This window comes from Balaenoptera musculus, chromosome 4, assembly GCF_009873245.2.
Source record: "Balaenoptera musculus isolate JJ_BM4_2016_0621 chromosome 4, mBalMus1.pri.v3, whole genome shotgun sequence".
NCBI classification, from domain to species: domain Eukaryota; kingdom Metazoa; phylum Chordata; class Mammalia; order Artiodactyla; family Balaenopteridae; genus Balaenoptera; species Balaenoptera musculus.
The window spans coordinates 50766364-50783667 of NC_045788.1; the positions used below are offsets into that span (position 1 = coordinate 50766364).

Here is a 17304-nt window from a genome sequence, read left to right on the forward strand (position 1 = left end):
TTATTTCTGGGCTCTCTTTTCTGTTCCATTGATCTATGTGTCTATTTTTGTGCCAGTACCATACCGTTTTGATTACTATAGCTTTGTAGTACAGTCTGATGTCATATTTTAAAATTTGTTTTAAGATGTTTCTAATTGCTCATTAGAACATTTTTATGATGGCTGCTTCAAAATCTTTGTCAGATAATTATAATAGCTCTAACATCTTTGTGTTAGCATCAATTCATTGTCTTTTATTATTCAGTTTGAGATCTTCCTGTTTCTTGGTATGATGCGTGACCTTTGATTGAAATCTGGACATTTGGGGTATTAATGTTATGAGAGTCTGGATCTTATTTAAGCCTTCTGCTTTAGCTGGATTTTCTGACACTGCTATGGCAAGAGGTGGGAGGGATATTGCCTCATTACTGCCAGGTGGGGATAGAAGTTCAGGTTCCACACTCAGCCTCCATTGACACTTGAGGGAGGGGTTCCTCATTACTTCTGGGTTGGGATGAGCATTCAAGCTCCTCACTAGGTTTCCACTGATACCTCTCCAGCAGTACCTCATCACTGCTCCCCATGTGACCTCCACTGACATCACATCGAGGAGGCAGGCTCATGATTGTTGGTGGGTGGTGAAAATCCTGACCATCTACTAGGCCTCTTCTGACACCACACCCAGTGGGGACGAACATCTAGGCTCCCTATTTAGTTTCTTTGACACCACACTTTTCAGGTGGGAAGGTTGAGACACCTTTTTACAGCCCAGTGAGGGAAGAAGTCTAACTCCTCACTTGGGCTTTGCTGACATGGCTGGGGTTGGATCACCATCTTTTTTCTGTGGTGTTTGGCTGGAGTAGGATGATTATTGCCTAAGAGCTTTCTGTCTTGCTAGGCTGCCTTTTTCCTTGTCCTTTGGCTGGAGGGAGCTGGATTTTGTTGGTTTTTTTTTTTTTTTTTGTCTGCACATGTTAGTGTTTCTGGGTTACCTGGTTTCGTCATCAAGAAGTGTGGAATGTATGAGGCAAAAAAAAAAAAAAAAAAAAAAAATCCAATGAACTCATCACCATGTTATTGCTCAGGTCCCCATGTCTCTAGGTCATTTCCCTTTCATTCCACCTTTCAGAGTCATAATGTCCAAGGTTTCACTTAATGTGGGGAGTAGGGAAAAACATGTCTCCTCCATATTCCTGAAAGTGGAAGCCCTTTATCACGGCTTTAAAAAAATGATTTCTGACCTCTGTTCCTCAGGGACATGTACTTTTATTTCTTGTATCTGTTTTCCCAGTTGCTTCTAAAAATCGTCATCAGTATGATGAAGTGAATCAATGAAGCTGAAGGGGGTCTCCTCTTCATAAGAGGTATTGGGAAGTTAAAAGCTTCTCGAATTCCTTTCCATTCAGTAAGAAAGAAGCCTAACTTTATCCTATCTCTGGGTTAGGATCTCTAACATTGGTCCATATGCATCTTTTCACCAGCCACCTCATGTTCTTCTCCAGAATCTCTTCTCCAGCAGAAAGCCATATTAGCAGAGTACACATATGTTTTACACATCCAGTTTTAATGATGCTGAGATATGGGCGTGTTGGTCCTTGTGGCATTTGTATGTGTTTTTGATTACAGTCTTGTTCCCTCCTCCACATGCACCATTTTAAGAAAGTCATAATTGGAATGATAAATGACCCCATACCTTCCTTTAGGGCTGCATGTAAAGGTACTTTTATTTTTACCCTTCTCCAAAAGATGAAAGGTATAATGAGTACACTATAAATGACTGAATGAGTGACAAGTCAATTGCTCTGAACTCTGTATTAATCTCACTTTCAATACAGAATGAGAAGATGTCCTATTGTTCATTTAGCTACCAAGTGGTATAAGCTGATATTTTGTTATTCTCTAGAATTACAAAGGATTGCAACACTTAATGTATAGAATACATGCAGTAAATGCTGGGCTGCCAAGCAGAAGAGATATTAGGTAATTTAGAGAAAGTAACTTTTAGAATGAACAGCAAACTCACTCTTCAGTTCAAAATGAAATTGAGATATATGCTCCCCTCCCTTGCCTCAGAATATTTCACTGAATTTCTGAAAGATTCATTTTGAAAAGCCTTTACAGAGGTAAAAACACTGATAGGTTTGGAATCATCTGAGCATTTCCAATTTCTGTTTTAGTCACCTCCCTATATTATTACCTCCCTAGTAGGACAGGCAGGGAGGGGGTCTTAGAAGTGGAGGAGTAAACAGTGTGCTGTCCAGTCCTGGCCACAAGGCCTCTGTGCTGTGAGGTAAGGTGTGGAGGGATTACAGTGATATGTGCTTCTGAAATTATGTTTTCATTGAGATCCTGGTGCATTTCAAAATACTTATTCAGATATCTCACCAGAAAGTGACCCTTGGAGCAACAGTAAATATATTACAGGAATAACGAGACTTCCAAGCTGTTTTCTTGGGGTGCTGATGTTGCAGGAAGAAGGAAAATGGTGACCTATCAAAGCACCCTAAACAGATATGTCTATAAAGGGAGAGGTGGTGAAGGAGGACAGTAAGAGTAGCGTGATCCGGGGGATAGTGGGTGCCAGTGTTCAGATTTGGTCAGGCAGCTGCTGCAAAGCAGTCTGGGTAAGTCGCCAGCTGGGTCTGTGAGCTGTGCTCTAGAGAAGGACAGATGCCTGGAATGCTCCTCTCCCACTCACTGCTGAAAAGCAGACTCAAAGATCGTCTCTGGTTGTCTTACAGAAACTGAGCTTGGGTCAGGAAATGTTCTTTGTGCCATTGACTTTTAGTAGCTGCATTTGGTTTACTATAAGTGTTCTAGCTAATGACTAGGAACAGAGACTTTGACCCAAACAAACCTGATTCAAAACCAAATACTGTCCCTAACAAACGTAGGCTTGTTTCCTTGTTAATTCTACGAAGCTCTTTTCCTCGTCTTTCAAAGGAGAGATAATGACATATCTCTCATAGGATTGTTGCAGTCATTAAATGTGATAATTTAAAAAAAAATTTTTTTTTAAATTAATTAATTTTTGGCTGCATTGGGTACTCATTGCTGCACACGGGCTCCCTCTAGTTGTAGCGAGCGGGGGCTATTCGGTGTGGTGCGCGGCCTTCTCATTGCGGGAGCCCCTCCTGTTGCAGAGCACGGGGCTCTAGGTGTGTGGGCTTCAGTAGTTGTGGCACACGGGCTCAGTAGTTGTGGCTCGTGGGCTCTAGAGCACAGGCTCAGCAGCTGTGGCGCACAGGCTCAGTTGCCCCACGGCATGTGGGATCCTCCCGGACCAGGGCTCGAACCCGTGTCCCCTGCATTGGCAGGCGGACTCTCAGCCACTGCGCCACCAGGGAAGTCTCTGTGATAACTTCTTGAAGTGCTTAGCATATACTAAGAGATCAGTAGTCATCACTGATGATATTTGTCATCACATTAACTTAATTATTTACCTGAAATAAATTTTTCTATAGCATGTTTCCATTGTGATAGTTATTCAAAAGCAAACTTCAGACTACCAGAGTTTGATAATTTGTTGGATATCACACTATTTTATCAAGTATATGAGCACCTGATAAATGGCTGATTAGTTTTGTCTGCCCCTTGATAGCTCCTGGTAAAAAGACACAGCTCCTGGATTCATGCTCCCTAGATGAGGGCCATGCTAGATCCAACTCCTGCACAGAAATGCTTCTGCTGCAGAAATTTCCTGCCAAATCTTCAAAGTTTTAGAATAATTTCAGCCAACAAAGTATATAAAAGAGGTACTCCCAGTTTTGGAGGCGAGGCCAAGTACAGGTGGAAAGTGAATGATTAGCAAACGCAGCTGTTGAAAATGTTTAACAAATTAACCACATATTTTTTGCTTTAAGTCAGAGGAGAAAGATATTGTTTGGTTTAAGTGGTGATTGAAATTCACCATCTGTTTGGAGTGTTGCACAGTGGCCAGGGGACATGGCCCAAACCAAGGCTCTTGGCTTTCTCCACTCGCCAGGCTAGACGTGGCTTTGCTGCCCATGTGAGGATGAGGTCCTCCCTCCAGGTCTGACAGCCCCAGGGCTCAGCTTCTGACCACAGTCAGGAGGTTCTGCCAGGGCTTTGGCCGGTGGCTCCTCCACTACGATTGCGGGCTTAGAAGCCTACTGGCACAGACTTGACTTACTTGTCCCCGGAACCTCAGTGATTTATCCCGGCACCTGGCCTCTTCAGCCCCTTGGGCCTTGCTTGCCTGCCTCCTTCCCCTCGGCCTGGTCAGCAACAAGAGCGCTTTGGTTTCCATGCACGATGATCTGCATTATGCCACGGACGGAACTGCTTAGCAGTGCTCGGAGCACACGCTCTAAAGGAATCTGGGGATATGCTAACGAGGAAACCCATAACCAGAAGCTGAGAAGATTCACAATCAAATTGCAGTAAATCCGTGGAGACTCCTTAAAGAACAAGACACACAGGAAAAGCCTGATTGCTGGACAAACTGCTTTGCAAATGAGTGGTACGGTTGCTGAATCTTTGAAAAGACAGCAACACTGTCAGAGACACAACTGCAGCCCCCACCCGCCTATTAGTCAGCCCCAGATGACTGGCTGATGAATGATAGTGCCACATGGGCAATCTCTCTCAGCGGAGCTCCTGGAAGGACTCAGGTTTGAATGCTGATGTGGAAAGTAAATAAAATGTTCCAATTTGTTCTTCCGTCTTCAACCAACTGCCCCAGCCCATCTCTGAATTTGCACTCTCCCCTTCTTGCCCTGCCTATGTCAACAGCCTTGCACAGAACAGAGTTGTTAAGTGATATACAATTCTATCCCATTTTTATCTTAAAAAACCAAATTACTATATCAATGAATGTCATTCCTGTATGACGGTGAGGATGGGTATGATTTATAAGTTAAGATTTCAAGAGATAAAGGAACTCCAAAAGCTAAATCATTTTGAATAAGTTCATATGGATGGTTTAAAGATATCTACCTTAACTCCATTCATTGGACTCCTTAAAGATTATGATGTACTGTGTTATATTTTAATATTTGAAGAAATTGTAAGGTGGCATTTCTTATGAAAATTCATAGGATAATGATTAGATGCTGAAGTATTTCTCTCACTACTTGTAAAGTAACAAAGTTTTATTTCTCTTTATTTAGTCTCAAATCAGAGATCTAGAGGCGGATCAGAATAAGACAATATTTTATGTCATACCAGATTAAGTTCTTATCTTTGCAGTGTGAAATTTAGACTTTGTAAATTAAGAGCCAACAGCTTTGTCTTCTGAGTTGTAGACAGTGTTGCTTAAATGTTTCTCTAAACTGAGTCTCTGGTGAGAAGAAATAAGAATGTTCCAACTTAACAGTTGGCACTTTTTTTTTTAAAAGACTGCTTTTTCTAAAGATTCCTTTTTCTATTTCTCTTCAGGCTTAGTTCATAATGGGCCTTAGGATTCAATGCTAAGTAACCCAAAATCAGAGGCTCTGTAGGTGGTAAGGGTATGAACACACTGTATTTCTCAGTAGGCTGTGACTTGCTCAAGGTCCCACAAGTGGGAGCTGAATTCATGGTCAAGATTTTGTAGATTGAGGCTCTGTATTCTTTCTGGTTAGAGATGGAAAACTAAGGTACAGAGGAGGAGGATCCTATATGGGCGGATCACAAAGGTAGACTAAACCGAAAATTCCTTAGTGACTTCTTTGGCTCAGATTGAAAGAACTTTATTTTGAGAACTGAAGACAGACAAACTGGGCTAGTTTATGGCCAGATTCCACTTTGATTGGAGGCCATCATAATTCCCCATTTGGCTTTACACCTGAACGCTCAGCCATATATAAAACAATGGTGGTCAGTTGGGCTTTTTCAGGTTGCACAAAGCTTGGGCTTCTATCAAGAAAGAGATTAGGCTCTAAGGCCAGATCAAGTCCTGGTTCTACCACTTACTGGCTGTGTGACTTCAGGAAAACTGGTAAACTTCTCTGTTTAATAAATTATACCTTTTACCTTATGTGAGGGTTAGTGAGTTGGTGTATGTAAAGTGAATAGGAGAGTATTGACCCATATTAAGAGCTCAGTAAACATGAACTCTTCTTTCATTTTGATGATCTGGCTTTCAAAAGACCCATTTATTCAGAGCTGGGAGGGGATTTTGAATCTTCTAGCTCAATATTTTTATTTTACCGATGAAAAAACTGAGGCCTAGAGAAAGGATGTGGCTTCTGAGCTAATGTGTGACAGACCCAAGTCTCTGAATCGCTAGTTCAGGGTGCTTTTTACTGTACTAGCCTCCCTGTAAATAAGTCTTTGTTCTTCTTAGGGATAGAAGACAGAATCAGACCACTTCTCATATCCACTGCCACTATCTAGGTTCAAGGTTCAAGCCACGCAACCTTGGCTTCCAGCCATTGTTATTACTCTCCGGTAACATTGCAATAACCTCCTAACTCGTCTTCCTGATTCCACCCTTGCCCCCTTCCATCTCTTCTCACCTCAGCAGCTTAGAGTGTTTTTTGTTCTTCTGTTTGACAAAACATTACCTCCTCCGCTCTCTCACTTCATCTCGTATTACTCATGTCATTCTACTCCAGTCACCTTGCCCCCCTTGCGGATCCTTGTATGTGCCAGGCACTCTCCAGTCTCAGGGTTTTGAGTCTGCTGTTTCTTTTACTTGGAATGCTTCTCACAAGATATTTGCATGGTTTGCATTTCTTTCAGATATTTGTTCAGTTATCACCTCGGTGAATCCTGCCCTGAGTATTCTATTGCAGTTGCAGTCATCTTGTACTTTCCATTTTCCTTTCCTGCTTTCTCCAGCCATGGCATTTATTACTTATATTCCATATTTCTTTAGGTAGTTTATTGCCTACGTTTCTCTAGCAGAATGCAAACATCGTGAGGGCACTGCTTTTTCATTGCTGTATCTCCAGCATCTAGGACAGTGTCTGCCCCAATCACTGAATGCAGGAATGAGCAGTGTGATAACAGGACCTGTGGGATATTCAGAAGGGTGTGTTTTCTCAGGTATTTTTGTTACAGACTAAAACTAAGCAAAGTGTGATACTCTTATTTAAAGAGTCCTGTCATGGCATGGGACTTTCCAACACAAGAAAATTTACCCTTTTTTTGACACAATCTGCTTATTTTTGTATTTGCACAGCTAAACCAACATACATATATCTTTTTGGAATTAATTACTGGAAAGCCAATACTCTGTAAAGCCAAACAAAAACAAGAGCCACTTTCCTAAAACTCTATAAAGAATACATAGTATTTTAGTTCTGGTGAATCAGGAAAAAAGCCCACAGTTGTCTCATTCTTTCTCTTTCCGGGTTCTTAGAGAAATCTCAAAGGTAACAAGATATAGACAGGAGGTCAGCACTCATGAATCAGGCATCATCTTGACAGTCTTTTTATAGACCTGTAACAAAGTGGAGCCCTGAAAATTGTGTTAGGTAATGGGGATTCTGACAGACCCTTAAACTCCGTGGAACTAGGAGGTGCTGCTATAATTCTGCTTCAGATGAAAATTTCAAGTGTTTTCATTAGGTACAACAGCTGTTTCTATTACAGATAACAGATCTCAGAGGTGGTGATGCTGATATCAACTTCTAGTGGGCTCAGAACACAGTGTAGCTTGTACAATTAGCTTTTTAAAAAATTATTATCTTTTTCCTGCACACGCAAATTAACTCTGTAGCAGTAAAAGGAAATTACTTACTTGCTACCGGAATCGTCTGAAAGTGATATGATCATGCTTTGTAGAGTCACATTGACCAAATTAAAAGCCCTTGGGAAAAATTTGGCACGGCGTTCCTTCCCATTCACATCTTCCTAAAGACCTCTCAGGAGCTTTCATTTAGAAAGCTAGGATCATTACCAGGGCTTTTAATTTGGAAAGATTGGTTGCTCACCAGTGAGTCTTTCTAGATACCCGGTGGTTGGGTTGAGTGGCTCTGATGTGTTCCAGTCTCAGAGGCCTTGACTTGACTATTCTCCTGACTCCTGCTTGCTTGCAGGTATGTTTTCCAGCCCGGGGCCCTGATCCATGGCTCTACTGCTAAAGCGTATCTCCACGATGGATGCTATCATGTCATTCTTTCCACAAATGCACATATCACTCCTCCTTGGAGAACTGGAATCTATTTCTCCAATCCCCTGATTCTGGGCTGGCCTGTGACTGCTTTGACCGATAGAATATGGTGGCAGTTGCTATGCCAGTTCTGGGCCTAGCCTTTTAGAGGACTGGTGGTTTTTAAATACTTCCTTTCTCTCGAGATACTTCCTCTTGGAACCCAGCTGTTGTGCTGTTGAAAGCCTAATTCACATGGAGAGGCCACATTTAGGCACTCCAGTCAGTGTCTCAGCTGGCTAGTATCAGCTGTCACCACATGTGTGAGCCGTCTTGAGTCCAGTCCATTCAGGTGACTCCTCCAGCCCCAGGCACAGAAGCCATGAGATTGAACTGCATGAGAGACACTGAGCAAGAACCACCTAGCTAAGTCTAATCAACACATAGACCTGTGAGAGATAACGTTGTCCTTCTAAACCATTATATTTGGGATGATTTTTTTTTTAATAGTAATCTTTTATTTATTTATTTATTTTTATATTTATTTTTAGCTGTGTTGGGTCTTCGTTTCTGTGTGAGGGCTTCCTCTAGTTGCGGCAAGCGGGGGCCACTCTTCATCGTGGTGCGTGGGCCTCTTCACTATCGCGGTCTCTCTTGTTGCGGAGCACAGGCTCCAGACGCGCAGGCTCAGTAGTTGTGGCTCACGGGCCCAGTTGCTCCGCGGCATGTGGGATCCTCCCAGACCAGGGCTCGAACCCGTGTCCCCTGCATTAGCAGGCAGATTCTCAACCACTGCGCCACCAGGGAAGCCCTGGGATGATTTTTAACACAGCAATAGATAACTGCAATAAGGGCAAAGTGGGAAGCTGCGGGCTAAATGCTCCTATGAATGTGGGCATCAGAACACTAGTGTAGGGTGAGGTGAAACTGGTGGTTGTCTACAAGATGCAGACAGGTATAGACGAATGTCAATCACTCTTCCACCTGTTTGGCCAGTCCTTGGAATTTCATAATTGGACTATTCTGTTATCTCTTGGATTTGCAAATATAAATATTTACTGTACAAATGCACATATTTCTGGGAGGGATAATGCTTTAAACCAGGGTATAAGGGTACAGCAGACTTTTTGTGTAGGGTCAGATAGTAAATATTTTAGGCTTTGTGAGTTACATGGTCTTTGCGGCAACTGCTCAACTTGGCCAAGGTGACATAGATGATACTTAAGTGAATGGCATGGCTGTGTGCAGTCAACTCTATTTACAAAAATAAGTGGTTGGTTGGTTTTGACCTGTGAACTGTAGTTTGCTACCCGCTGTGCTAAACAATTATTTCTATAGTCAGCAGAAATATTTAATTATATTGCTTGACTCTCATGAGCGTTGGATTTCGTTTACCTCTAACTCCAGTTCGTCCAGCCATTCCTTCTTAGTCTCCTGCTAAATTTGAAATGCGCTCCTCAAGCCTCTCTTCTTATTATACGCTCTTTCTCTGCCGTGTCATCCACTCAAATGATTTCAGTTACCACCAATTTGCCAATGACTTAGAAAACTCTATCTCTATTCAATTTTCTATTCAGAACTCCAGACTCCTGTACTTCACCTTGGATATCTTGCCGGCACCCTAAGTTCAGTGCACTTTCGGGCTAGTTATTAGCCTATTGTCTCTTAACTCCAAACCCACCCTTCTGTAATTAGCTCTTTGATGCTGGGACTGGAACTCTGGAAACCCCATTTCTGTTTTGCCAGCTCTTTGTCTCCATCAATAGGGGTCTATAGAGGGACACTGTAAAACCCAAGGAGAAAGGAGGGACTTGCTGCTTCCTGGTTATTTGCTGCGGACTTCCTGTCTGCTTGGAGTTCCCGTGAGCGTCTATTCAGCAAAGTTTCTTTGCTCCAGAAACATACATTCTTTTCTGTAGTAGCAGTGGAATCTAGTTTTTCCAAAAGTTGCCAGATTACCCCCATTAAAACTGCCTTCTTTCACTCCCCATCAGCACCAGTGAGTTAGTGCCCATTCCTCAGAAGTCTAAGTCTCAGCCCTTCACGACCCCTCCTCCAAGTTCAGGGACACTAGCACCAGCTAAATAGCACCTCCTAGTAGGAGATGTGAGTTTTGGCCCAGCCAGGTCCCTGCTCCAAGTTTCTAAGTTTTAGTAATTGCAACCTCTTCTGTTTGATTCTCCAGCCCTAGGGGGTGGTAGCTGTTTCCTTTAATTGCTTCCTTGGTGATGAATTATTGTTTTCCTTTTCAGTTACCTATTTCATACCCAGTTAACCATTCTGTTTATTACATTCCCTTTCAAATACCTGGTGTGGTCTCTGTGGACTCTGAAAGAGTTTATGTTCTCAGCCAAAAGCTGCTTCGTTGAAGTATTTCCTTCCTTCCTTTGCACCAGCGAACCTCTTCCTATTCCCCGCCTAGTGGCTCAAGCCCAATGTCTGGGCATCATTCTAACCTTTTCTTTTTTCTAAACTCCCATATGCAATCAGAGAATAAGGCCTGTAGATTTGCCTCCTGAATATTTCTTATATCTGTCTGCTTCTCTCCATCTCTGTGCCCACCACTGTACATCAAGTCACCTCCTTATAACTGACCTCCCCAAATTTCTGTAGCCCCAATCTGTTTTCCCACTACAGCCCTAGCGATGTCTCAAAAATATTTATCAGATAAATATTAATACTTCCCGAAACATAGTTTTTAAGACCAAATCCTTAAAAAATCCTTAACGTAATTTTTAAGACCCTCTGTGATTTGACTTCTTCTGCCTCTGCACTTCATTTTGAAATAGGTTCCTCGTTCCTTTGTCAGTTTTTGAATTTGCCATGCTTTCTTAGCATTCTTGGTACAAACTTATTCCTCTGTGTAGAAATCTCCCTTTTCATCTGATAACTACTACTATCCTTTAAATGTTTTATAAATATCACTTTCTCAGAGATGGATTTTCTGATCTCTCAGACCAGATTATATTCCTCTCTTTGTTCCCACAGATCATTGAACATCCACTTTTTAAATATAATAGTAAACTTATAAGTAGCTGTTTAATAACTGTCTTCTTTCCTAGATGGTTAGGCCCATATAGGCAGGGGCTGTGTCTGTCTTGTCCAGCACAATATCCTTAACATACAGTGTTCTTTCAGGCACAGTAGATATCCAACAAATATTTGCTGAGTTCAGTTGATTTCTGTTCTATGCATTTATCATAGGGCTTCTGAATTCATTACAGAAGACACACATTTCTGCAGATGCATTGGAATCCCTCATGGCTGACTTTACCTCTTAAACTGAAGGCTTCTTTGGTTTGCTCTTCTCACATCTCCTGACACCAGTTCTCCCTTTGTGGGTTCTTACCGTGATTGGAGGAGACTGAGTGGGGAGTAGAGTGATCAGAATTTATCACCTTTAGCTGGACTGGAGACCCAGCTGGACTTTACTCCTTCCTGCATTGCCAGAGGGGCCCGTGGTATCACACGAGTCTCCCAAGTAGCTGGGGCCAGGTGCATCTCAGTGCTTGTTTTGCATAACTCAGGTAACCAATGAAGGGATGTTCTACTTCTAAAAACCCGTATGTTACTCCTTCACCCCAAACATCAATGTGCTAGTTCATTTGTAGTTCCCTGAAATGTAGCCATTATTCCTTAAGTGACAATTATGGGAGAAAGGGTTGGGGAGTGAACTAAAAGATTGATGAAAGGGCTTTAAAAATATCTATAATAACCAATAATGAAGGAGCAGATAACGAAAATAGAATATGAAAATGAGCGTGATAAGAGACCCATAAAAGCATATGACCACATTCAGAAAAGCAGCAGACCTTAGGAAACAGATTAAATAAATCCATATTTGATTTTGGCTACACTTCCAGGGAGAGAGCTGCATTTATTTTAAAAAGAAAACAACCAATAAAACAACCCAAGGAATTTCCTTTTCTTTTTATCTTTTAAACAGATTTGACCCAAGATGGACATTTTCTTTGAGAATAATATGTCTTTTTCCTTCAGCTGAAAGTTATACCTTTTGAATTGTATTCCACACACGTTCTTTATCGTTTCTTCTTCCTTCAAGGGTGTCCATAGCATCTGCCATTAGTGACTGCAGCTGTGGCACCAAGATAAAAATTATCAGTGTGGAAGTCACACAGAAATAACTTCTCTAAATACACAGATTAAAACCTAATTAAAAAATCATTTGTACGCTGATGATTTTATTACTCAACTTTCCGACAATGAACACTGCCACCTAATCTCTGCTTCAGTCATTACCAAGTATTATTGCAGATATAAAATACTGAAACAATGGAAAGATTCTTGAAAATTTGTAGAAAACATATAGGTTTTAATGTAGTAAGTGTTGATGTTTTGTAAAAGTGGATCTGGGTTGTAAAGAATGAAGGTGGTGGTTAATTCTCTCAGGAAATGGCATGTAGTACATGAACACATCTTAGTATTTTCTCCTGAGGCTAATGTATCATAATTCTAGGCATCATGCAAAAGCTCACCAGAGGACCATACTAAAATTGTGTTGTTTTATTGCCTCTTAAAGGATCTAGCTCATTTTAGTTCTTTTACTATTCTTTCCTTTTCTAAAATTTCAAAATAACCAGGATTACTTTTTTAGGTTCCATTTCAAAGGCAAGTTTAAAACATTCCACCCTTTGCCCCGAACTGCCATATTCCAATTTAAAATAATCCTATACACACACTTTATATGTGGCTGCAAAGTAATGAGGCCACATGAAGCCAGGTGATACTCAAAGCTAAAAAAGAAAGTTCTCTGAAGAAGAACATATACCAGTTCAGTTCACCATGGCGTCAAACATTATGAACCCTTAGATAATCTTTCTGTTCTTTAGATGTTGCAGAGCTTAAGCAGGAGGGTAGAGGGTCGAGTCATTCAAAACTCTTCTACTGAGTAGTCACTGTTTATATAGCATGATAAAAGGTATTTCGAGGATTTGTATCTAGGTTAACCTATGCTTGGAAGCTGGAAAGTAAAATCTATTACTTAAGGTGATGAACCCTTGCAAGATACATGATTTTTAAATATTTGGCTTGCACATATACATCCCTATACATTTACTTTTTTTTCTAGTAGGTATATAAATTATGAAAATATCCCATGAAATCCTGTTTTCCAAGGTTTCAGGTAGTGGAATGTTGCACTAACACATTAGTTAGCGATGTTAATAATGCTAGTTTTGTGCTCTTTGTGTATATGTAGAAATATAAGTATTTCCAGAAAAAAGAAGGCTGCAGATGTGTGGTTAAGAAGACCTAAGTGCAGAAAACTCCCTTGTATTTTTCACTTAAATCTTGAATGTGCTTTTCAGGAAGACAAGATCAACGTTGTGCCAGCTTCTTAAATTAACATTTTCTTCGCTTTCTTTTATCTCAGAGGAGCATTAATCATCTAAAATTGGCTATAATATGCACTTTGAAAGCTCCACACTTACTGCACTCCTGAATGCCTTATGAATGGTAGGATAAACACTTAGCCTTTTAGAAGGTGTTCTGTGCACATAACCATACAGGTTTAGAAAGTACTATTGCCAGTTTTGACTTAGTAAATTCTTGACTAATAGACTTTTTTTTCTCATAGTTTTAATGTTTAGTATGTGGAGTTTTATTGTTTGGCTACTCAGTTTTATATGCTTACTTTGAATATCAATATTTATTTAATATACTTTTACAGGTTCAGGTGAACATTATAAATGTTGGCAGTTCATTTCTTGATTAATTTGTAACAACTTTAAAAGCTCAAAGAGGGAGGGTTCCTTTAGTTATCTGAAAATTACAGGTGATGAGTTCGGGTTATTCTCATCCTTGCTATGTGAATTCAATTCAGGTCTATAATTAGTTTTCGCTACATTCAATTAGAGCTCAAAGAGCCCTTCCCAGCAACACATTAGGAGCTTTATATGGAATGAACTTTACCTTTCCTTGAATGGCCAGCACACTGATTACTAATTGTTTTTCAAACGAGGTGCTATTGTTTCTAATATAAATTATGGTTATAATATACACACCTGTTTGGAGATTTGTTCTATAAGATATTTCTTGGACTAGTTTTTGACAGGCTCTGTGTTTTCTGAGTTAACTGGTCAATTCAGTTAAAAAAAAAAAAAAACTCACCATTTGACTACATTTTCCCCTCAAGACAGCTTTCTTAACTACATGTTACGTATGCGTGCGAGTGTTGGCACTGCCAACATATATGTGACATTAGAGGTAAATAAGAAAATTCTGTGGATGATTTTGTAGGGTCAGTTTTCTATCCAGCAATTACTGTTTTTTCCTCTTACTTTTCCATTGAAGAGAATCCTGTATTAACATATATTGGAGTTAAGAAACAATGTATTAAAATTTCACTTTACTTGAAACAAAAAAGCCTGACTCAAAATATGAATAACCAGCCCTCTTCCATATTTTCATACATCACAAAGGTCTTGCTATTAAAAAAAAAAAAAAAAAAAAAAAAGGGAAGCTAGTCAGGGTGGGCAAATAAAACACACACACACACACACACACACACACACACACACACACACACACACACACACACACACACACACACACACACACACACACACACACACACACACACACACACACACACACACACACACACACACACACACACACACACACACACACACACACACACTCTCTTCTACATTTTCCAGTTTCTTCATTAGAATGCTTCATGAGGGTTGGGGAGTTTGCCCTCGGACTGCATTTATTGTCACATTCTTTTTCAGACCATATCACTCTTTTATTGGCTCAGGGCTTGTGAAAGCCTTAAACAAAGAAAAACAAATGCTTACCAATTCCGCCTCCTGTTGACTGATGTCCTGTAGATAGGGAATGGTTGCTAGCTCGGCCATTGCTTGATTGATCACCTGGGACTGCTCCTTTACTCTCTGCAGCTGGCTGAGGAGGCTGGCATATTGCAACTTCTCCATCACACCTGAGCAGGCACGAAAACTCCCCTAGTCTCCCAGTAGAAGGAAATGTTTTAGAACAAAACCACAGAAATAACCTCTCCCCGGGGATTGAAGTCAGGTCTCGTTGTAATAATATATTTAGCTCCTCTGAAGTAATGGTATCTAGTGCAAATAAATGTTTTCTTCTATTATTTTAGAGAACTGTCTGTACCCTTCCTTCAAACAGATGAATGTATTGGTATATAAAAGGGAACGCTTGGCAGGACTGTTGAGAAGGATTTGCAGGTGGCCCTGCCTAAGGAATCTAGGATGAGGGGAAAAGGAGGACTGAAATTGAACCTGAGCTCCACTCTCCCAGTGGGGATCCCACAGAGCTGTGTCCATTTAGCGGGGGTGACTTTATCTATGTCACCAAGGCATCATAAGAGTTAAGAGTTGCCCGCTGTCTTGTTTATACAAAGGAAGATTTCTTATGCAAGTTGAATCCTGAAAAATGTTATGCAAGTGGATTTCTGTCTAGCCCAGTGGCTTACATTAAACCTCCAGCTCTGCTTTTATCTTTAGTTCTCATTGGATGGCCATGGACTCTGACTCCTCTCCTTGTGGCATTTTAGTGATTTATTCTGGGTCCTAGGACCATTCCAACAACTGACATGATCCATCTTGAAATAGACAGTTGTGGACTTGTAAGGAACACCAAGCCCCATGAATCTACTGGTATTTTGGGCTTTCTTAAAATGGGGCACACTTATAATTAAGGTGGCCTACCTCTGTGTTTGCTACTGCCAGCCATAGAGAGGACATGTTACCTTCTCTAAAAAGTTTAATACAAATTGTACTGCTTGATAGGTGAGACAAAGTTTATCATAAAATTCCCACATTTCTGTTTAGGAAAAAGTACTTCTGACATAAGGGGGCATCTAAGGGTTCCTGTCATGTTTGGAGGGTGATGAGAAATGGGAAGTCACAGGAGGATTTAGTTTGGTGATGGCATTCTGAATCTTGGTGCTCAGAAGTGGAAGCCTAGATGCCCAGCATCCTTTTACGTGGTCGGGGAGTGGAGGTTTCCTCTTTGACCACCTGCACCAGAATTACTAGGCTTGTTGGTTAACTAGGAAGAGTCCTGGACCTTACTCAGTGAATCACAATCTCTTGATATGTGGCCCTAGAAATATGAATTTTAGCTATACAAAAATTCAAATATTCAAATATCAAATATTCAAATATCTCCAACAGAAGTTGGAGAATAAACTACTACCTTAAAGCTTAGTATCTGCACAAGGACTATTTTAGTTTGTGCATACTTATAAAACAGATTTTTCCCCAGAAATTAGAGAAGGCAGACGTGACTCTTTCTTCTTAAAATATTCTCTTCTAAGGAGAAAAATTATTAGAAACTAGCATTACTAAAGAGCATCGAAATTTTAACTTGAATTTAGAAGGCAGTCCTTTCTGAAATGTCATACACATATCTTGATTGACACCAACCTCTAGAATTTGGCGCTTTCCTAGAATCTTGGTAATAAAGAAAGGTTGAGCACTGTTGCATTGTATTTGCTGTATTTCTTCCTAACGTCTATCTCTGCCATTTGACTAATGTCTCTTTATCCCTGCTAATTTGTTCTTTCCAATTAATCATTTATCTGAAAACCTATAAACCTATAGGAGCAATGACTGCAAATTGTGGATTTGAGATCCCTTCTCTGAATTGAAGAAATAGCCAGCCTACCCACTGAGTTTAAACATGTAGCTAAACAATGGATACTGTCAAATAGAGGAAAGCAAGTTGCAGGAGAAACAGTTTTCTTTCTGAAGAAAAATTACTTTCTTTGTCCTTCTTTAAAATAAACAATGGGGCTGGTTGTAGGAAAGTGGTGTAGTGACTCAACTCCAAAGTGCAGAAACAACGGCGGCCTGCTTGGAAACATAATCTATCAGTGTAATTTTCCAAAACATCAGGACAGTAAAAATAGTGGAAGGCAGTGGTGCTTTGTTAGCTTGATTGTTGGATGCATAGCAAAACAGGAAGTGCTCCTTATGAATAGGACACTAGGGAAAGGATACAGTTGACTGCTAAATGTCCCCCCCCCCCCAACCAAATGCCGTTTTGGTCATCAGGAAACTGCAGATTAATATTTTACCTATACAAGATTGGGGCTTTTGAGAGATGAAGTGAAAAAGAAATAAAAATTAATAAATGCCATCAGGAATGCTTTAATGCTGTTGCTTTAAGAAAATCAAGGAAATAATGAAAAATGAAGGAATTAGCTCACATCTAATGCTAGCAAGGGCTAAATCTAAAGGGAGGTAGCCCTCTCAATGAGACTTCAGAAGTGATCAAAG

At 40.5% G+C, this 17304-nt stretch overlaps 1 protein-coding gene across 1 annotated transcript in view; it reads right to left on the minus strand.

Annotated features, from left to right (window-relative positions):
• Window positions 1-17304, minus strand: part of SPATA16 (spermatogenesis associated 16) — a 237058-nt gene that overhangs the window by 20070 nt on the left and 199684 nt on the right. Inside the window, exons 8-9 of the mRNA XM_036850729.1 lie at window positions 14842-15006; window positions 12033-12116 (exon numbers count right to left, since the gene is read on the minus strand). Of these exons, the coding sequence (XP_036706624.1) occupies window positions 12033-12116; window positions 14842-15006 (249 nt within the window). The remainder of the gene's footprint in view (window positions 1-12032; window positions 12117-14841; window positions 15007-17304) is intronic.